The 23207-nt window shown below is 38.9% G+C and overlaps 2 protein-coding genes across 14 annotated transcripts in view; one reads left to right on the forward strand and one right to left on the reverse strand.

Annotated features, from left to right (window-relative positions):
• Window positions 1–6416, forward strand: part of arhgap24 (Rho GTPase activating protein 24) — an 86252-nt gene extending 79836 nt beyond the window's left edge. For all 5 annotated transcript variants that reach the window (XM_015942914.3, XM_015942917.3, XM_015942916.3 and 2 more), the window contains one exon: window positions 1703–6416. In XM_015942914.3, the coding sequence (XP_015798400.3) occupies window positions 1703–1967 (265 nt within the window). In that variant the 3' untranslated portion in view covers window positions 1968–6416. The remainder of the gene's footprint in view (window positions 1–1702) is intronic.
• mapk10 (mitogen-activated protein kinase 10) overlaps window positions 5403–23207 on the reverse strand; it is a 52089-nt gene continuing 34284 nt past the window's right edge. For 3 of the 9 annotated variants that reach the window (XM_015942921.3, XM_015942926.3, XM_015942925.3), the window contains exons 9-14: window positions 21712–21894; window positions 18028–18152; window positions 17512–17538; window positions 13110–13173; window positions 12927–13004; window positions 5403–9437 (exon numbers count right to left, since the gene is read on the reverse strand). In XM_015942921.3, coding sequence (XP_015798407.1) covers window positions 9295–9437; window positions 12927–13004; window positions 13110–13173; window positions 17512–17538; window positions 18028–18152; window positions 21712–21894 — 620 coding nt within the window. In that variant the 3' untranslated portion in view covers window positions 5403–9294. Of the gene's footprint in view, window positions 9443–12896; window positions 13005–13109; window positions 13174–17511; window positions 17539–18027; window positions 18153–21711; window positions 21895–22450; window positions 22523–23207 lie in introns of all 9 variants that reach the window. The other 6 variants (XM_070552387.1, XM_070552388.1, XM_015942929.3 and 3 more) reach the window with 6 other exon arrangements.

Raw genomic sequence — 23207 nt, forward strand, 5'->3', positions numbered from 1 at the left:
TACACAAATCAGCAGACTTAATTTATTACATTAGTACACGTAGGGTTAGAGCTTGAACAGGAATCCATCAAAGTATTTTTTTTTCATTTGTTGCCCAGTTAGTGTCTTTCTACCAAATACAAGACCAGAGCTGGTTCTTAATGTTTTTTAAAGGTGTGGAACACTGAAAAACCATTAACTATTATTTCTGATTATAATCAGAGTTTTTCATGCAGGCTGAACATGAAAAGGGTCTCCTACACCTTTCTCCTGCATTAGTACTTTCTCTACTTTCTGAGAGATAGTAGCTCTAAAATCTCTAAAAATATATATTGTTGGAGCTATTTATACTTTATTTGTGTTATTTTTGTGTATTTTCTTTAAACTTGTGATTAGTTCACTTTATATTTTTGAAGCATTTATAAAGTTTATTTGTAGATTAATAGTTGTTTATTTTTGTAGTTCATTTTGTTGTTTACCTTTGTAAGTCAGTCAGGAAAATTCACTGGGTCATTTTGTATAAGTAGGCACTGGTATAGGACCAGCATGCACTGGGGTGGGTGTATGGTTTTTTACCAGAGCAGGAGAAGCAGCAGGAAACAATGGAAAACAGGATCTGTGTTTTATTGCTTGCCAACCTGGAAAGTAATCCTTGAAGGAAACGCAGCTTTCAAGTTTGGACATTGAACTTCTTCTGCCTGCGTACGAAACGTTACCACAATGCAGCAGTGGCTTTTAAAGTTGGAAAATATGAAGTGAACTGACGAACAAAGGAACTACCACTACATATGTTTTGATTAGAATAATCATCACAGAAATTTGATGTCAAAATGTGTCTTTTCGTGAGCTGATATTCTAATATTTGATCACCGTGTTGACCTGAATATAAGACGAGGTTTTTTTTCATTGAAAAAAAATTTAAAATGTGGGGTCGTCTTATAATCAGGGTCTAAGCATTCACACATGCTGATATTTGTCTGGGGTCATTACACGCCTGTAACAGCAGAGGGCGCCAGGCTGTATGTTCTTAACTGGAGAAGAAAATGGGGACGACCGGTCCCGAGCGGAGTGGATCGAAAGTAGGACAAGTTAACAAGCTACTAAGGCGGAGTTATGATGCTGATTTTAAGATGATGGTGGTCAATTCGGCATAGGCATCAAACATTGCATGCATGGATGCCTTGGATGGCAGTGAGGATGACGTTCCTGCAGGTGTAGCGATCTCATGGTACATCGGGACCACAGCAGCATGGCAGAGGGCGTCTGAATAAAAGCCTTATTAGACTTTGGATTTCACATATGAAAGGTTTTTTTTTTCCTGAAGATTAGATTAGTCTCGGAAAGGGGGTCGTTTTACAATCGGGGTCATCTTATATTCGGGTCAATATGGTATTTCCTATTATGGGTCCACAAGTATGAACCATTCGAACAATTTTGAATCACATCACTTTTAGAAAGGTTTCAGTTCTAACTGGGAAATGGACCAGTTTAGATTTTACAAGTTTAATTTGAGTAGTTCTGATCAAAATTGGAAGCCACTTCATAGCAGAGGTGTGGACTTGAGTCACATGACTTGGACTCACGTCAGACAGGAGTCAGACTTGTGACTTGTAACTTGCAAAGCAGTGAATGGGTCTCACCTCTGCCACAGTCACCCAGTTAAAATCTAAAATATGATTCATAAACTGGATGAAGAAAACCACACTCCTCTCTCCTTCTGCAGCTTGGAGCAGCGTAACCTGGAGCTGGAGACAGAAATGGTGAACCTCCACGAGGAGCTGGACCAGGAGAGGAAGAAGTACACCATGGTGGAAATCAAGCTACGCAACGCTGAGCGGGCCAAGGACGATGCGGAGCGGCGGAACCAGATGCTACAGAAGGAGATGGAGCAGTTTTTCTCTACGTTCAGTGACCTCACCGCAGCCAGCAACGCCACAGCCACCGACCCTCGCCGGCCGGACCGAAACAACACCATCTGGATTCAGTGAGACGATGGCGTTAGGACTAAAACCTTTTTTGGGCTTCCGACTGAGGGAGTTGTGAAATGCCAATAAAAAGGATGCGCTTTAATTTAACAGACTTAAAGGTGTTTGTATAAATGTTGACATCACCCGGAGTGATGTCACCGCAATCATATCTGTACATATAAATATTTAAAGACCTCGTGGACACTAATGTAAAACCAGCGTGGTGCTCACTGAAGTGGAATTAGAAACAGTTTGTGATGGTACTACGTTTAGCCTTCAAGCATGATAAAAAGTAACGAAGGCAAACAATATACAGATGCAAAGAAACTGCTGAACTTATTAGTGCTCGGTGTTGTTCTTTATGTACAGAGAGGGGAAACAATACAGACAAAACCCAATCAGATGTTTGTAAAGAAAAACTAAAACCTAAATGTTAGTGATATTTAAGCTAAATGTGATGTTTTATATTAAGATGGTTTTCTTGCACTTACGTGTCTGTCTAGCCTCTGGAAGCTGGTACTGAATGTTCTGTCCATGTGTGTCATCTGAATTCAGATTCTGTATATTTGCCTGTGCCTCTGTGACGTTGCATTTTACTCTTGACCAAAACTAAGGAAACCTGTCCTGTAAATATTTTATAGATAATTGAAGACACTAATTGTTTAGTCTGCACTGTGGTTTGACTGAGACTCAGATGGAAATAGCCCGAATTAAACTGTAGCTTGTGAAAGTCTGTTTTAGCCCTGTGCAATTGGCTGTTAGCACATGTTCCTGTCTTGAATTCAGAATTACAAAATTTGTACTTTACACTTAAAAAAAGTGTAGCAACCAATTTGTGTGCCTGTGGACATTTTCTGAGCGAACAGCAAAAACCTACTTAGAGAAAACTACTTTATCTTTAGCACATAGCTAAAATTAGCTGCTAAAATGTGGAAAATCCGAAGGTGGAGCATCCAGTTAAGGATATTTACAGTGTAATGGCAAGATTTGGTAGCAAATGAGTGCATGAAGGTGCATGAGTTGGGAGTTGGTGTATAATAATGTGTATTATGTGACTTTGTAATAAATTAAGTGTATTTATGTAGCCTTAAAACAAATGTCTACACACAGAGTGGATTTGCTGATGGGTACAAATCCAGACACGTCTGAGATCTGACCTGGTCTGGACATCTGTCAGGAGAGGTTTTGTGTGCTTTCAGACCTGCTGCTTCTCCTCTCTAGAGACCAGATCCCGTTTAAAACCTGCTGCTGGTCATTGCAGGACATCTGGAATGTGTGCATGGATTGAAGAATGAAAGTGCCTGGACAACCAAAGAAAGAACGAAAGCCTGCTCCTCTCACTTTGCACATTTCTGTAGGAAATAATAGGCTTACCCAAGCTGACAATGTCACCTCATTCTTTGAATTCCACACAAAAGGAGCTGCAGGATGCCATACTTGATGATACAGAGGAACTGTAAAAACATGTTAGGAATAAAAATGTATTCACCTGTAACATTGCTTAGTTTTTCAGTCTTTCCAGGGTTCTATGGTTTAAACTCACTCAATGTGCATTTATATCAAGAATAAATGACATGTCTCTTAACTGTTATCTCAGAAATGTTTACATTTATTCCACAGTAGGGGTGTGTATTGGGAAGAATCTGGTGATACGACACATGTATTACAACACAGGGGAGATGATATATCATGACACTAAAACCAGACAATACTTGTAATTATTAAGAAACTATTTATTTGGAGAACTCAGGCCAGATGCACATCCAATGTTATCATGAGGTCACATTGTTCTTTCCTCATTATACTTTTGGAAATCGTGTTTGATGCACATCATCACTGGCTCTACGTGGCACGTTTACAACTCAATGCCCGCTCACGCCCAGCACACTCCCACTGGTGAACAGTGTCTGAAAATATTTTACATCAACCACCTAAAAAAGAGTCAAAACATTCCATAAATGAGTTGAATGGTTGACAGAATATTTGATTACTAAAGCGTTTCTTAGTAGGGGTAGACAGATGTATCGGGCCGATATTTACCATTTTTTATACATTGGCATTGGCCGATATTTGTCCTTAGTAAAGTCAATTTAAATATTCTAAATTAACTTTATTTAGGTCGACCTATAGGGCTGGACAATATAGCCTAAAATCAATATCACGATATATTGAGTGATTTCTTTTTCTCCTCGATAACGATAAATGGACAATAACTTCACGTATGTGCAGAAACAAAAGTTGTCCACTAGATGGGACTGTCACATGTATTGTGTTGAGTCACATTTTTACGGGACTCAAAGTGGTACAGCTTCTTAAAGAGACATGAATGTTGCCAACCTACACACGTCTTTTCATTGTTTATCAAATTTATTGACATGGGAAAAATTGTCTCGATAAAGAGTCAGACATTTCGATAATACATTTTCGATTTATTGCCCAGCCCAAGGTCGACCTGTATTCCTTAGCCACATAGACATATGTACTCTAGAGCATGCACGCGCTATGACTCCCACTCATATGCTGCTCCTCTCGTCACCTTTTTCAATCCTTAAAAATTATTATTTTAAGCACAATTCATTCAACAAATTGTGTATTTGAGTGTATAACTGTGATTTGAGCATTTCAGTTGATCACTAACTGATGAATACAATCACTTGTGGCAATTATATACTCCATTTACCATACAATAAACTCTCACTTCACTCATTTTTAATACATTGCAGTGGTCTCTAGTAGGATTGAATGCCTTGTAAGTCATACTGTGGTGGATTGGAGCTCTGGTGCACTTGTTTCAGCACACATAATTCAGCTGGAGGAGAAAGTAGCTTCAGACAACAGGATTTTGAGTCTTATTTCCGGATATTCAGACATCTAGCTTCTGATTGGCTTACAGCACTCTACCACTGACGCTTTTTGCTTTGCAACGTTGATGTTTTATCTCCACAAATAACACAATCCTTAAGGAGTTCTGCTGTGTTGTGGATTTGCTAATGCTACCAGTTAGCTTCTGCTTGTCGAGACGTTCCTAGACGCTAAAACAACAACAGCGTTCTCTGTTTTGAGCCAAGATGGGGGAGTCCATGCAACAGCTTAATGTCTGTCAGGCTTTTGAAATTCTAAATTTTCACCTTCTGGGCAGGAAATAGGTGTACGAGACTATTTTCATTTGCAGCCTGCATGAAAAACTCAGAGAGACCGATCATTTTCAAATATAATAAGTAAAAAAATGGTTCCTTAGTGAAGGACCTGTTCAAGATTTCCTTTGTTAGATCTGTTTGATGGGAAAATGTGATCAGCGTGTTTTAAGTTTGGCACCAATTCAGGCTCATCCTTCCCCCCAACAGCAGCATTAAAATTGTTGATCCAGTTGAAATAAAAAGGATATGAATGTGATGAGAACTGGCAGGAAAGTGGCAAAACTAAAAACAACAATGAACAAATGAACCTACACAAATCCAAGATCAAATTTTGTTTATTTTCAATCACATACATATACTATTTGTACATACACAGTTCCTTTAAAATGTTGTGTTTACAGCAACAGCTTTCAGTATTTATTTATTTTTTTCATTTGCATTTATGTTGACTTTTTCTTTTACTTTTTTGTTTTACTTGAAACGCTTTATTCTGAAGCTTTGAGATCAGCGTGAAACAGATACAGTTTCTTTTTGTTTCTCAATCTGACAATGTCAAAAGGTTAATTCATTAAAACAGCACGGAGTAAAAGAAATGAGAGACAAGGGAGTCAGAAAAGAACCAGAGAACAACAATCACCTGATTCAGATGAGCTGTACAGGGTTTTGAAGAGTTACGGCTCTAAACATGGTAGCATCACCTGGTGCGCTGCAGTAGCCTGCCTCCCTGTATGAGTGCAATAGTGTTTATTGCATTGTTGGATTGTTATTATTTACAGTTGAATTGTGTGGAAAAGTGAAAATCAATGAATTGCAGATCACTACTAATGAGTCCAAAGACTAAGTACAAGACATAGCCTAATACGTGACAGGTTTTCGCTTTCTTCTGTTCTGGCGGAAATGTTATGGCTAAAAGATTTCTTTCGGATTACAAATGAATGTTTTGAAAACAGGAATTCTACTAATCCTGGATGTAAAACAGATCGATGTAAGATTTTGTGACAAACTTTGGGACCAGGGCATTTTCTGATTCAGTGGTTAATGTGAGTGAACATCAACAAGCACAAAAACAATTTCCAAACACACAACCGACCCATCATTGATGTTCTTAAAGCGAGCAAGAGTCACAATCCTGGACTAGAGATTAGTTTTGGAACCAGTCCAGATGCCAGGAAACTCACGTCCACATCGTTTTTGTGTTGGATGCTGCTTGTCACACGGACACACGATGAAGCAAATCCATTCATTTCTACATTCAGTGCGGAGTCTGACAAACCAGCTGTTTGTGTGTTCTTCAGACGCATTAACCGCCACCAAAAGCACCTTTTGTCACAAAGTAATTTTTTTTTGTTTGGGAGGGGCGTCTTATAAAACAATCAACAGTTCACAATCAGAAAAGTGGGGAAACAAAAACATTAAGACATATTATTATTTTTATTGTTATTGTTTTTACATGAGCAGGAAAACGTCAGAAAGAAGGGTGTAGTTACGTGGTTCAAGATGCCTGGTAGAAAAACTGCAACACTAATGTGTGTATTTGTGATACAGGAGCCAAATCTGGACCCCCCTGGTGAGAAACTGTACGTTTTTCAAACACAAACATTTTAAAGTTGCATCCTGTTTTTTTGAAAGATTGCCCGGGCCAGACCCTGAACAGAAATCCATGCAGACTTATTCTGGAGATGCTGACCTCAGTCACCCTCTGAGAAAAGGTTTAGTGCGTTTATAGTTCAGGCAGCAGGATGGAAGAGTGTTAACAAGGACGCTTTTGACGATTTGGGGGGGCTGTGAGAGATTCTTCTTTTAGAAAAAAATGTCATGAAATGAGGCAGATCACTGGATTTTCCCACCATCATGTCTAAAGTTTAATGGATCACCTCTAAACACACGTGTCAGTATCTATAGATACAGCTGTTTGTGAACAGTATTGTAACCCTCTGGAGGCAGGCATTGCAGATAACGTTAAAACCTACCTACCCGGTTACTCCACATGCGTATTTCATGAGCATTTTTTAACTCAGAAGTACCCCTGAAAGACTTAGTTTTTCGTCCTTTTATCAAAACTTATTTTGAGCCAGAGAGGGTTAATAAGCTAATGAAGAAAGGGTTTTCATTAGACTTTATATCCTATTGAGGCCCAGCATCCACATGTGTGGACAATTCCCGTTTATACATGTTATATATACATACATACGTGTTATTATTCAGGAAATTTTCGTTTAATTAGAATAATTTTACGTCTAATTAATGAATTTCAGAATCAAGTTTTACGTTTTGTTTATTGTTGAAGGGAGCTATTTTGTTGTTGAAAAGGTCCAATTCCTATCTGAAATGCACAACAGACATAATCTTGGTTCTCAGAAGGATTCTGTGAACGATGTCTAATTCTGTTCATATTAACAGAGTTTACAGCTCCTAACAACAAAAACACAAACAACTTATAAATGAAAATCTGGACTGTTTAATGTTTCTGTTAAACCTGCATGAGAGCGTAAAATACTGCAACTAAAATAAAAACAGTAATTTCTTTGTCAAATAATTTCCTCATAGGAAATGACTGTATTACATGCATGTCACCGGTTAGCTTTTGAGTTGAAAAACATTTTATTTAAATGTGTTTTAAAAGAAAGATCATCAGATAAAAATACACTGTTGTTAAAAGCTGTTTATCAAAATAAACTGTGCAGGTTAAATGTGTGAAATTAAATAATTTAACATTTATTTTTTCGTTTCATGCATCTAGATTTACAATTAAAAAGTCATTAAAAACAATCTAGTTTTTCGTTTGGATTTGCAGTGATTTAAATGATTTTAAACATTTAAACTGCCACATTAGGTACAATCAATATCAACGTGTTCGACCGCAGCTAAAACTCCTGTAACAAATCAATGGATCAATGAATAATTCTCACTATAGACAAACTAGAACAAACACACAGTGCTATTAAACTGATGATCTGCAGGGAAATCCTGCAGGCACCATGACTGATGGCTGCATTCTCTCCAGCTGTGTTTTTATGATGCATGGTGACAAGATCCACAAGTTAACACTCTTCCATTGCCTTTAGCTTTCCTACCTCATCAGTTTGTGTCGTTAAAACGTTTGAAAGGAAAACAGGAGAGGTCACGTTGTGATTTTGTTGACTTGTGAGGGGTGACTGGTGCACAGTGACGTGTGTGGGGGCAGCCCGCTGGGTGGTGGAGGGACCGCTCAAACACCGCTGAGGGAAACAAAAGGGAAACATCTCAGAAACATTCGTCTCTGAGCGTTCTGATCCTCCTGAACTCGAGCCTGATTTTAACTTTTTTACCTGTTGTTCACCAACACACACTCTCGTCCTACGGAGACCAGGCTCCATCTTTATTTCTGCAGTGGAATTAGTTGACATTGTACATTAACAAAAGTCTCTATACAGACTCTTTTTTTAGCATACAGTGAGATCAGCGTTGTTTAAATCTAATCATGCACGACTACAGCAATAGGCAGGGGCAAACAAGGTGGACAGCAGTGATGCGACGAGGTGTGCGCTATAGGTAAAGAAAATCAAAACAACTCCCAGTTTACTGGCCGTCAGTCCCACTCTGGCTGCCTTTCAGCTATACAGAATTACAGAATTTACAAGAAGCACAGGAGGCACCGCTGCAGGGGAGAGCCACCACACGTCCCTGAAGACTTCACCAAAACAATAAATAAATAAACCCCACACAAAACAGCCAACCTTACATTCGAGATTGTGGGTCTAAAGGGCGAGAGAGTCTCAGAGAAAGCGATCATTTACAGAAAAGGGGGGAAGTTTGTATTATTAGTAGTAGTGATGAGCACAACGGCAGCCCACCTTGCCACAACGATCAACCATAAATGCTCCCAGGAGTCCAGCAGCCAGCCAAAATGCACTTTACAGGAGATGCAAGTCTAAGCACTTGGTCGTTTTTTTGTTTGGACGCCATATACAGGATTTGCAGCAAAGCAACTGGATGATCATTAACACATATCTCTGCTCATTTACTTCAGTTTAAATACCACCGTTGATTTTGAGTGACAATGCACAGGCTTTAGATTACATCATTTCAGATTCTTTGTTTCCTATTTTTGTTCAGAATATATTCTTTCTTTTTTTTATTTGTTTATTTTTTCCTCTTTCATATTTTGTTGGTCGTATCTGTTGGGTTCTTCATCTTCGGAAGAACATGGGGTTGCGCAGGCAGGCGGATAGTCACCTGCAACACCCCAGGGGTCCCGCAGAGGTCTCCAGGCTGCTGTCGGTGTCTGAGGCCAGGGTCTGGTCGGTGGACATGGAGGAGATGTCGTTGATGGATGAGGAGGGAGGGAGGCTCTCGCTGCTGTTCACGGCTGCACCTGTGCTACGGGAATCAACATAACCGGGGGGTTAAAACGAAAAAGATTGACGATGGAGGGGCAAAAAAATTGTTACAGCCAGAATAGATTTTTGCAAGCACACACAGAAAGGAATCATGAGGTTAAATGGTGATTAAAGGTGCTTTGATTAGCAGAGATTGAGATGTGTGCATTAATAAAAACAGCTGAGACACAGAGATGCAGTTACAAAAAGTGCTTAATGATGAAATGAGTGAGATTTGGGTCCAGTGGGTTCTGCAGGAAAAAAAAACTTTTAGATTGCAAAGATCTAGCAGTTTTTGAAATGATTTGCATCAAATCAATAAACTCCTTTATGGACACGTGCACTCTGATCGATTTATGACTTTATAAGAACATCAGTTGTCCTGGCATCAGTCTGTTACTTTATTAGTCATTTAGTTAATGTTCCAATTTTCTTATATTGATCTTGTTTTGAAGTACAATGCAGTCAGTGGCAAACTCTCCCTGACACTTCATCAAAGATCTCTTAATTTAAGCTGCTGGGTCAGCACTTTATTGTTAACAAGGATTAAGTGGAGAAAATGAAGGGATGCAGAAATGTCACATTCCCACAAACATAACCTTAATCATGCAGCATCTGCAGGTATGACACAGTACAGAATGTAAACAGTTACCAAAAGTCATATTCAAACCTAATTAAAGGCCTAGAATGTATCAAAGGAATGCAAACAAATGTACATGTTGTGGTTTCACTCAAAGATCACTTTATGGTGAGACTTACAGCTACTTTGGGTAAATCCTGAAACTATTTTATTCATGATCTGACAGATACAGCATGGTCTGTTAGCACTGAGTCTGCAACGTGAAGGTCTCAATCCCTTAAACAGATGTTCTTATTTCTGCTAACAGACATGGCTGACTTTCAGCTGTTAATGGCAAAGTTTCAACACCCCACCAAAACAAAGCTAAGAAAATGTTTTTACTTTTTCTTTCAGAATTTTTCATTCATTTTGGGGCCATGAAGGTTGTATTATAATGGATAAACAATATTTATATTAAGCCATAAAAATAATGTTAATATTATTGATGTTAGCTAAAAATATTTTGTTTTATTTATTTATTTTTATTAAAACCTCCATAGGTTTTTACAATTTTATAGTTTAAGAATTTTTTAAAGTTAAATTCAATGCATTTGCAAATAGGCAAACATTTTGCACAAAGTAGTAAAGATTGAAAATAATGGTATGCACAGTCCCATTGATGAGGTCAAACTCTTTGCTTTTGCAATGAGTTATAGACTGGTGCTAATATGTCAAATTTGAGTTCACTGTCTGTACAACTGACTGCGTTACAGCCCGTTCTGCATTTGCTACAGTTGATTAGCTGTGGTAGCACACTTGAACTGGATTAACCCGGACGTTAATAAGTTGCATCCAATGATTACTTTCCAGGAGTGTCATAAAAAGTAGTCATGTGGTTCATGACACGCACGCACACACACACACACACACACACACACACACACACACACACACACACACACACACACATGTCATATGCCTTTTAGCATAGGCGATAATTATTTTGCCTAATTAAAAGTATCTATATACAACTGCATGAGGATAAGATTTTCTTTCTTGATTTAAGATAGCACTGTGCAATTGACTATTTTTTTTACTGGAAAACTTTTTCATAGCAAAGTTATTTAATACTGAATTTTAACTCTAGTTGCAAAAGCTGGGACTTCTGGGACAGAACCTCCCTTTTAAAAAAATCTCTGTTAGTCTTTTAAACTAAATCCCATATCAGACTGGTTGTAGCACACAGCCCGAATCTAAAATCTAAATCTAAAAATTATTTTCATTTTATATTTTGCTTTGTAAGGTCCTGGGTTTGCTTCCCAGACTGGGATCTTTCTGCATGGAGTTTGCATGTTCTCCTTGTGCGTGCGTGGGTTCTCTCCGGGTACTCCGGCTTCCTCCCACAGTCCAAAAACATGACTGTTAGGTTGATTGGTCTGTCTAAATTGTCCTTGTGCGTGTGTGTGTGTGTGTGTGTGTGTGTGTGTGTGTGTGTGTGTGTGTGTGTGTGTGTGTGTGTGTGTGTGTGTTTGTGTGTGTGTGTGTGTGTGTGTGTGTTGCCCTGCGATGGACTGGCTCTCTGTCCTGTGTTTACCCCGTCTGATTGCCCATTGACTGCTGGAGATAGGCACCAGCCCCCCCCCCCCCCCCCCCCCCCCCCCCCCAACACCCCCCACACCCCCACCCCACCCCGTGACCCTGCGTGGACAAAGCGGGTTCAGACGATGGATGGATGGATGGATGGATGGATGGATGGATTTTGCTTTGTGCATTTCTTATATAATGTAGCGGTTTTATGCAGACAGTAAAAGAAAAGTGAAGCTAAAGCAGGTTCTCCAGCTGGCATTAACTCCTTCAAGAAAACTGACTGCTATTTTTGACCATCTAAATCTTCAAAACATAGAAGATGAAAAAAATGTATCAAGACATCTTGTCTTGAACCTAACTTAAAAAAGGAGAATGACACAGAGTAACACAAGTGTTGTCAGTGTTGCTGATGCAGTGGCACACCAGTTCTGACTCATGCACCATGCTCTCTGCTTCTTTGCTGCAGTGAAATACTGCTGTCTGCAGCTCCTGCAGTGCGTCTGGCATGCTCAGCATCAGACGCCACACACCAGCCCATCTCCTTAATTACTGGAGGTTGCAGAAACGGAGAAAAAAATGGAGAATGCCAATTTGAACAAAACAGACATTAGGAGAAGCACAGAGATGACAAACTTCTTGCTTTTTTGTGTTAAATTAACCATTTTATTGTTGTTTAATATGTAATTTTTTGGTTATAAATCCAGGCTAATGAGTTCAGCCCTGCTCATGAGACATTATTGGCAGTTGGTTGGTTGGTTGGTTGGTTGGTTGGTTAGTTAGTTAGTTAGTTAGTTAGTTAGTTAGTTGTTAGTTAGTTTTTAAAGATGAGATTAATATCAGTGTCACTGTCAGATGCACATTTTATCTGCAGCGGTGTTTTCTTTTCAAATCTGCTTTTGACTCAAACAGCAAACCCAAAATCTGGAATCTGGTTGTTGTTGCTGTTGTTTTTTACTTTTTACTGCCACCCTGTGGTGAACTAGGAGAACAGCACTTTCCCTACAGTGGGAAAACTTCATCTGCACCTTCAGACAAAACCACGAGACCCAAACCTTAAGTTATGACGCATGTTAAACGCACAAACAAATATACACACAACATTTCTTCTCATTTCCTGTGGCAGAAAGCAGTTTAGCAGACATAAATGTACTTCTTACGGTTTTAAAATACAAATACAGCAAAACGACACCACTGAACTTAACAACACTTAACATTGGATGCAAGAGACAAGAGACACATGGTCAACAGCACAATGGTAATCTCTATTTACAAGGGAAAACTCCATTAAGTTTATATTAAATTCACTTACAGAGCGATTAGGCTTATGCACTGAGAGTACCTGAAGGTGAAGGTTGTCCCTTCACAACGCCATTCTTCGTTCTCTCCTCAAAGTTCATCACTTCTTTATAAATTAGCTCTGGCAAGGCAAACAGAGAGGAAATGTCAGTGAAGCACAACAAACATAATCAGTAGAAGTAGACATGCAAACATGAGATAGGAGGGGAAACGGCGGCTTTAGTACCTTTCCACTCATCAATAGAGTGTTCTCGCTCATCCAGCTGTTTGTCGTAGATCTGGGGTGGAGGCTAAAGTTAAGAGAGAATAATTTATTTAAAACCTATTTAGATAGCATCAGATGCCCTGAAATCAAAAGATGAGGTCACATAGAATATTTATGATTTTAGACATCAGGTTTTGTCATGCTTCAGAACTATGTCATTAGGAATAGAAAGCACATCTGAACATCAGTAGGCTAAAATAATAAGCCACACTTTATTAAAAACCTACAAAAAGCAAAACATAATTTTACTTGTTATATGTTTTAACAGTTGCATGGTTGTTCATGGAGTTTTAAACAGTTTTAACTCCAGTAAAAAAAACAATTACTTGATTTGAACATTAAATGTGATGAGGGTAATTATGTCCATCTCTCTCACACACACACACACACAGACACACACACATGTGCACACACACAGACATACACACATGTGCACACACAAAGAAGGTTAGTGGAACAATGAGGAAAAATTTGCCCAAAAGAAAGAGCAAATTCGACCGAAGTATGGAAAAGATGAGTTTTCCTGTGTGAACATCAACAAAGTGTTTTGTTTCCATGGTGTTCATTTTTCTTTAAGTTTATTTATTCTTTGAGCTCCTGCAGAGACAGTGCTGTACCTACAACAATGTTCATAAAGACAATAAGGCACATTGCTCCATTGTCTCATATCAATTTCTGTAAAGTTGCTCAAGAAAGATATCTTTATCTCAATTAATTTAGTCTGCACTGACACAACATCTGAAAACATTAGCCAGAGTTCACATTTTAAAGAGGCTGCAGACATCAGTTTACATCAGCAGGTGGCAGAGTGGAACTGTTTTGTTGTGTTTCAAAACACTTTCATCATACAAGGATTTGCTGTAAAATGCCCAACATCAGGCTTTTTGAGAAAAAGAAATAAATCAAATAAATGATCTTGTAACATTCCTGTAGCTTAAAGCTCGACTAATTAACCAGCGGGTCCCTTTTTGTTCTTCACAGGAGGGTTTGTTCTCTTTATTATTACTCTTGCGTGGACATTAATGCGGCTCAAACGGCAGCGCGCACCCCCACAAATTATACATCGAAATGAGCGGATTGGCTGTGGGAGGTGTGCTATTACTTTTCTAAGTGTTTCGATTCACAATGGTGAAATTATTAGCTAAAAACAGTGAATTTTTTGCATTTTGATGTTGTGCCACTCTAAAATAGCATAAAATGTGAATATTAGCAATTAAACATGCACATAATTGATTAATTAGATGGCAGGCCCTCTAAAGTGGCATTTTTACATATGCATGAACAATATCATGATTTTTATTTTTATTTTTACCTTAATGTCACCCAAATATCATGATTTTGGGGTGGTCACCCTGACAATCTTTTTTGGCCTCTTTAGCACATGGCCACTATCTTGTGCCAGCAGGCAGGTCCCTTTTTAAAATTGATTCAGGAATTTTCTAGTAAAATTTATCATTCTATTTAAAATATTTATGAACAATGTAGGGAGACAGTGGTGCTGTTCAAGCAGAGGAGAGCTGCTACAGGAGCTCAGAGTGTGTTTTTCAGGTCTTAAATATAAATAGCAGTTTGTTGTTTTGTATACTTGGGCTTGGTTCACATGGCAGGATTTAAAAATTGCCAAGAATTTTTAAAACATGAGACTCCACATGTGGCGATAAATAATAATGACATGCCAGTTCTGGTCCTACAGTGTGTGGTGTAAAGCTCACAGAATCTCTGAAAATCAAAGTTACTTTGAAGTAAACCAACATGGCCAAGAAATATTCTCTGTGCTTCCTTCAAATCACTTTCTGATTGGTTACACATCATAATCAACATACAGCATGCTTGTTTGTCTTTAATATTGGACCATGACCATCCAACATCTTGAGACTGGAGCTGCCCTGACATGCTTCTGAGGGGACTAGAGCACTCTTAACACATCACACACAGCAGACATATCTGAAAAGTTTCTCTTTGGAGCCGTTACATAATTGGGCTTGCCATTATGACTGTCAGGAGGGAAAGATCAGACCATACAGCAACATAATTATCTTGACCAGTGTCAAGGACTCAGGACTTGTAAGTTTAGGGGCAAAAATTATTAAAAGCATCTGTAAGAGCATGCTTGCAATGGATAATGTGAAAAAAAACAGTACTTACTACAATACAGTACTAGTTTTTACAGTATATGCTTTTGTTGATTACCTTGTTTTTATAGAAATGCCAATCTGATTAATTGCACAGCCCTCGTATAAAATACATTAAATATTATGTTATATTGCATTGTATTATAATGTATTGCATTATATTGGATTGTTTCATATGAATTGGAAAACTATTTCCCTGGCTCCAACTTTTTAAAATTACTGTTTTGTTTAAATTCAGCCAAAGGTAACTGGAAAAAAAGGCTTAATTTGGTGCATAATTAGTTCCCCAGAACAAAGATTAAATACGTAAATATTTTTTATGGAGCACCTACAAAACCAATATTTACATTCCCATTGTTCAAGTATCTCTGACAGACACAACATGATGTGTTAATATGAAAATTGTACAAAAATAAAAATAAATAAGAATAAACATTAAGTACATTTATATTTATCACATGAAATGAACACTGATTTCCATTAAATTCTGCGTGAATATAAGTTACATCAGATCTTTAAAATCAGGATTAAACAACAGAAGGAAGAAGATAAGATCATATCTGATGTGTTGTTTTGCTTCAGTCCCACGTGATTACTACTTCACTTACCAGGACACAGCTACACTGTCTCACTGACTTATCGTGATTCTGGCTCAATCACCATACGCTTTTTCTCTCACCACAACCACAGGCTTCTGATGAACAGTTGGAGATCATTTCTCTCTGAACATGGATTTATCTAAATAATTTCTTTAAAATATCAATACAAGTCGGCCCTTAGAATAAGGCCTTTTCCTCTGGAATCACTCAACATTTTAAAGGTGTGGTTCACTCTGATTGCTTTGTAAGTCATAGTCTAGGGGAAAAAAGCAATAGTGCGCCTGTTTCAGGAACTAGAAGTGAGCCACATCAGGCCTGAGCTTCGGACTGCAGGATTTGGAATCTTTTTTTCTGGATATTTGGACATCTCTCTTCTGATTGGCTAACAGCAACATGACTCTGCCAATAGGGAGCCTAAGTCATGCCCATCTACTTCCAGACCATGGGTCCCCGGAAGAACGAAATGAATGCAAGTCAGTGGGGCTAAGAATGCTATTTTCTAATTCTGCTTGTTTTGTGCCATGGATTTCACATACAGTATGATGTTCGTGAATTCAGCAGACACATTTTGTTACCAAGAACGTGCTTATTTTCTAACGGGAGGGGGGGACGCTATTTTAGGTTTTGTGTGAAATGAAGTCCAGACCTACAAATGCACTTCATGAAAGTGATGTCATCAAACCAGACACGGAGAAAACGGAGGGAAAAAGGCTATAAGTTCTGCAAACTTCCCACAGATGGAAAGCACCACCATAAATCTGGTAATTTGGTAAGTAGCAGCTATGTTAGGAGAGAGGAGATTATGTGGTGACGTCACATGTTCAACATGCAATTTCTGGTGTCTAGTCATGCTAATTATGAACTTTTACAAGCTGATAAATCTCAAAGTACGTGACTGGCGTGGTCAAAACACCCATCATTAGTTTTCGTTTCAATTGCAGTACAACATATGTGTGATCCAGGGTCTAAGGCAAAGTGGATTAGAAAATAACGTTTTTCGCCCCGTTGACTTGCATTCATTTTCTCTTTCTTTCAAGGACCCATGAGCCGACTGGAAAGGGAGGAGACTTAGGCTCCCTATGACTCTGTTTTCTCTACAACGTTGATGTTTTATCTCAATAAATAACACAATCCTGGAGAAATTCTGCCATGTGGTGCAATTGCTAATGCTAACAGTTAGCTTCTACTACCTGAGACATTCTTTGCTGTTTTCTGGATGCTAAACCAACAACGACCTTCCCCATTGTGAGTCAAGATGGGTGAGTCCATGAATGTTAAATGGCAGCGTGATGTAGATCTGTCTGGCTTTTCTAATCCAGAGGTTTCAGCATCTATTTTCTATCAGAAGCTAAAGCAGGAAATAGGGCTAGAATACTATTTTCATGTTCTGCCTGCATGAAAAACTCTGAGTGACTGATTATATCAGAAATCATAATTAAAAAATATTTTTTCAGTGAACCACACCTTTATTTAAATTCACACTACCCCTGTATATTTTTGGTTCCTATATAATCATGTGCAGAAAGGTTTTGAGGACCAGCTAAACACACGTGTCCAAAATCTGTTAGGATTAACACAATTTAGTCATTCCCATTGAACAGTTTTCTTCATTTTAGGGCGGTTGTTATTTACCATGGATATTTGGATGAAATCTTTGGCCTTCGTTAGCATGAAATTACATTAGAGAGGGAGGGGGAACAGTAGAAAATTTGTTTAAAAGCCACCGATAGACACATCACATCAACTCTAACAGCAAAACCACTCAACAATTGACCATAAAATGTGCTAAAATTGGTGCAAAATTAAGACTGAGATCATGAACTTGCTGGACCAAGTGATGTCGGCACAACTCAAACAAGCAGAAAAATGGCCTTTGTCTCCCAATCTCACAGTTGAGTTGTACAAATAAAGTCCAGATGATGATAATAAACATAACCAGAAACACCAGCAAATCCTTGGATTATTTCACAAAATGGATTTATCTTTTAATTTAGTGAAATAAATTAAAAGAGTAAAAATGGTAGGGAAAAAAAGAGGTATAAACAAATAGAAAACACTTGGAATCTACTTTCTTCCGTTGATATTCAAGGAAATAAACAAACGGATTATTTGGGTGCTAACCAGTCACACACAGCACCGCCTACTCACCGCCTCCACCTCAGCTGGATCGTACCACACGTTGATGTAGGGGTGCTGCAACGCCTCGTCCACTGATATCCGCTTTGCGGGGTCGATGATCAGCATCTTAGAGAGTAGATCTCTGGCCTGGCTCGCTGTGGTTCCAACAACACAAAACAACATCTAGCTGATTTCAGGAGACAAGATTACAACATCTAATAAAACTGATATGTAAAAATAAGGTAGGGTAGAGAAAATGCACAGGTAAAATTAAAGGGACACTAGGCAGTTTTGCTTGCTTTTAGCACCCCCTAGTGCCCACAATTATCTAACTGCTGAAATGTCTCCACAGGTAGAGGAGTGATCCATCACTAAATCAAATAAATCAACTGTGTTCAAGATCTAAAACATACAGGAAACATGCTAGAGACTGCAGCTCCCTCCACAAGCAGGGAGTGGCCGGCCAACTCTGAAGTTGCAGGTGCGGTATTCTGGCCACAGAGGGTGGCGTGGTCTGAGTGACCTTTCAATAACCCTGTAATGGGTCATTTTAGCACATAATGGCTCAAGAAAATAATTAAAAAATGATAAATAATTGATTAAGCAACCAGAATTCTTAATTTTACACCTACTAAATGTTTTTTCCTTTAAATTTCAAATGATCTTCTCAAAGTTAATAAACTCATGTTCAATAAACAATAAAAAAAATAACAAAATTTTGTGCAGAAGATTCTTGATCAAACTTTTTGTTTATGAAAAAATGTGTTTCATTTATTACATGAATAATTTTCTGATTTTCCTCCTTTACTAGAGCCTCTAAATGATGTATAAATATTTAATATCTGAAATAAGCAAATTAAATGATAGCCAGGATTCAATTATTCCTCTTAAGATGATCTGAAATTGAGTTGAGGACCTTTAAACCACGGCTTCTCTCCTACACACCCTGCCCTTCACAAGAAACAGATCTGCAGCAGCTTAACATTAAAAAACTCAACTTAGACAAAAAATTCTAACTTTGGAAGACTCTATTTATGAGGAGGATCATATGAAAAAATAACAATTAAATCTATAAAAATTCCTCAATTACTGAAGCCCGACGAGTTTCCCTCACGTTTGACTCGGTTCCTGTCAGAAACAAACGGAAACACTTCATCTTGCTCTCACCGTCCCTCTCCGTCTCTCTCCAAACAGTCACTCCAGCAGCACACAACTGGAATGCTGAATGGATTCATGGGAAGTCTAGAGATTTGATGTAGGAACATGATAATAAAAAATGTTTGTGCTTTGATGAAGCATTTTTGCTTCTGAAGGATCAACATAAATGGAATTTGGAGAAAAATTCTACATTTTTTTAGAGTGAAAAAAATAAATATATATTCCCTAAATGATCTAGAGTTATTATATATCACTGTGTATTTTGCGTCAGAATGTGGTCTTCAGACTTTCTTAAGGTCTTTCAATGTTCTTTTTTTAGACTTTGGCTACTTTTTTTTTTTGTCAATTTCAGATCAGAGAAAGGTGAGTTAATTCACTAAACTGTCATCAATACATCAGTCAGAAACAAAAAGGATCCCAAACTCTATCAAAGATGTCATTTTCCCAGATGTCTGTGGTGTACTCTGTTAAAAATCCCAAAGATCATTTTGATTGATAGCACTGGTATTTCAGCATCATTTGCTGAAAACTGATCAATTAAGCTAATTTCGGGTCCTGTTTCAGGTTTTTGGCTGGATTTGTGTTACGTAAGAAAACAATACGTTTTTCTTTAGTGTTTAAGATAGTGATTTTAGTGTTAGCTTTGTTAGCCTTAAAATGTTTATTACCCTCAGGGTGTGTCCTCTCTGACAGCCATCTTGAAGCAGCAAAGGGGGAGCCCGCCTCAAATGCAGCCTTTTTATAGAAAATGTTTGACAATGATTGGAGGAACTTAGAGAAATGTCTAGAACAAATGATGTGTAAATTGCATGTGGTTGAAATGAATGATATTTCATTATTGAGATGGTAATGTGTAACACTTTAATGTGCTTTTATCCTGTGAAAGGCTGAGGTGATTGGCCAATCTTAATAGGAGGCGGGGTCTTAAGGGTGTGTGTATAGGTGGACTGCTGGGTGTGGCGAAGGACTGAGAGAGAATGGCTGTGTTCGAGATGAGCCAGTTCTGCGCAGATTCGATCACCGGTGATCGGTGCGCAGTGCATGCCGGTTAGATTTGTGTCCAACTTGACGCGGACTTGCTCTGACGTCATGCATACGTAGGCAACGATAACCTCGTGAGATCAAGGCAGCCGCAGATTTTGGAGCAAGGCGCTGCAGTTGCTCTCCCTCGGCTGCTAAACCTAGGGGATGACGGGAAACGCCTGGCTCTCACCTGATCTAAGATCTGATTGGTTCATATTTTGATCCAAACATCCGGTGGTAGAACATGAAATGTTAGTTGGTCACATGTATTCTGTAAATCATGTAACGTTGATGATGACAACTATATAGGCCATAAAGAGGAATATGTTTTGTGTTCTTTTGTCACGTTTCCTATGAGCACACTGAAGCTACAGCTGATAACCTTTACTTATTATTACAGTCATGTCTTCATATACAATATATGATATCCACAAGCACGTGAGGGTGTGTTTCAGCTGCTAACAGGCACCAGAATTAAAACTGAAAATTGAACAAGTGTGAACGCTAACGCGATATCTTCAGCCATCGTCACCCGCGAGCTACACATGCAGGAAATTGTGTCCGACTTAAACGCCGGCTTTCAGCCACTCCCCCTGCTGCTTCCATCTGCTCTCGTCTGTTTTCCATGCGAGGCGCAGCTCAACTCGAACACGGCCAATCTGTGAACCTGACAGACTCAGGAACTGGAAGAGGCATCATTTTTGAAGGCTGATTGAGTCCTTTTTCCTCACCACACTTCACTGTGTAAGATCAATTTGATTAGTAACATTAGTATTTCAGCATCATTTGCTGAAAACTGATAATGGAAGCTAATTTCAGGTCCTGTTTCAGTTTTTTTGTTGGATTTGTTTCTTGTTTCTAAGGCCTCTTTTACACCGAACGAAGAACGTGAACGTTCTGCAGGTTCTTGGTGATGTTTGCAGGTGCATAGCGTATAGCATATGACACGTAGCGTAGCCAGGACCTGCTTTCTGCTTTACAACCAGGCCAAATAAATGATTTTTAAAATAAGTCCATTTTGTAAATCCAGAGAGAGAGAGAGAGAGAGAGAGAGAGAGAGAGAGAGAGAGAGAGAGAGAGAGACCTGATAATATAGGATTTGCCTTTTGCCACTGTACTTTTAACATTGTGCAAGTTTCTGCAAAGTTTATCCATATTCTGGTTGATTTTAATATAAACACAACCTGGTGAGGTTAAAAAGAGCGCCTCCGTCTTCATGTTGAAGGGGCGGGTTACAAATTTGTCACATCCAGTAGAAATGTAATAGGTTGTGGAGGTCAAATAGAGCTTAGCAGAGTCCTAATCCATCGTTAAGAGGCCTTAAATCTCAACTTCTCAATTGTGTTTATGTGCTGTAGGTGCATTTTATCAGAAATATGCTGATTGGTACAAGAACGGGACAGAAATGCCAAAGACAAAACCTTGGAGGCCTTTAAAATGTATCTCTACCCATGAATTATGTGCAAACATTCTTCTTTCCGACTGCAGTTCAATTTAGTAAATAAAATAATGTCAAAAGTCTCAGCTGCTCACCTTTGAGTTTATTGTGCTCAGAGTCAGCAGGGAAAAGGCAGTCGGGGAAGAGCTTGGGAAAGGTGAGGCCTGCATACTTTGGCCGGTTCTCTACATAGTTCCTCACTGTGGGCTGCAGCTTCTTCATAAACTCTGGTGAGGGTGTGCCCAGCTGTTCGATAACCTTGTTCCACTGGTCAATGTCTGGAGTAGGTAGTCAAGGTAAAGAGAAACATGTCTGGGGGGAAAAGCCTACCTTCACAAAAGAGTTTAATGGTTGGGTGTTTGTTATGGAGGAGAATACAACCAGTTCTATGGTAATCCAGAAGCTTGTCTCCTGTTTGAAAACAGATGCTTAACTTCCTAATCAAACTTCAGGTTCTGGTTTAATGGAGACTGAGTGTGCGCACATGCCTGATTGCATTTCAACTCTCCTCACACAGGGCAAATGACCCCCTCCCCTCCTCATGTTCTCACGCAGGGTGCCAGTTGAGGCAATTTGCTGCCAAGGCCACCAGAGATCCTCATTTTACTGAAACGCTTCACTTTTCCTCCTCTGTTCCATCTCCATTAGTCATTGGCTGTGATGCACACAGTGTGACTCCCCCAACTCACACACACTAAGGCTGTTAGCCGCTACTCTTTAGTCAGAGGTTACATTCACTCAGAAAGCTTGAGATGGTTTTTCACTCAGTTCATCACTTCTGCAGGGGCTTCCATTTAAACCAGGGTGAGGAGGTTTCAGAGGGCTGAAGGATACGGTCAGTCCCAGGGAACAGCACTGTTCCTCTTATCACCTCTCCAAAGATGCAGCCCACTGACCACATATCCACTGGTGCCACACACACACACACACACACACACACACACGGGTGCACGCGTACACACACACACACACACATACACATGATGTTATTTATGACTTTGTTCACCTGTCAGGGTTTGATTGCTCCTTGCAGGATTTTCTTTTTCTCATAATTCATAAAGCACTTTTGACTCACTTTAGTGAAAGTCACACTGATTTGAGGAAAACATAAAGCAAATAAAAGCAGCATCAGCCGTTTCTCAGATATAAATATAAAAATTACAAGACTAGTGCAGCAAACGGTGTTAAATAACTAAATGATGTGTAGAGCAATTTCTAAAGTTAGATGGGAAACTTCTATCTTCATGTGAGCTGGTTGATTACTGCAGACATGTTAAAATCATTATAAACAGTAAGGCTAAAACTAACAGATTAATGAGGGTTAGTTGTAATCTAAGAATTTGTATTATTTAATACATCTCTTTTTAGCAGTCTGTCTCCTATAATCTTTTGTTTTCTGCCAATTATAACAACTTGTCGTATTAAATTTATCTCCAAACAACTATTAATCTGTGAGCTGGTTTGGTGGGGCAGCAGCAACTCCATACCATCATTTGTTTCACACTTAGGAAGGTGTGTAGACTCCTGCTTCAGCAGGGTCAATACATCAGGCCTAAAGGTCTGTGGAGAAAATCAAGATAAGCAACAAAAA

The sequence above is a fragment of the Nothobranchius furzeri genome, chromosome 6, assembly GCF_043380555.1.
Source record: "Nothobranchius furzeri strain GRZ-AD chromosome 6, NfurGRZ-RIMD1, whole genome shotgun sequence".
Classification (NCBI taxonomy): domain Eukaryota; kingdom Metazoa; phylum Chordata; class Actinopteri; order Cyprinodontiformes; family Nothobranchiidae; genus Nothobranchius; species Nothobranchius furzeri.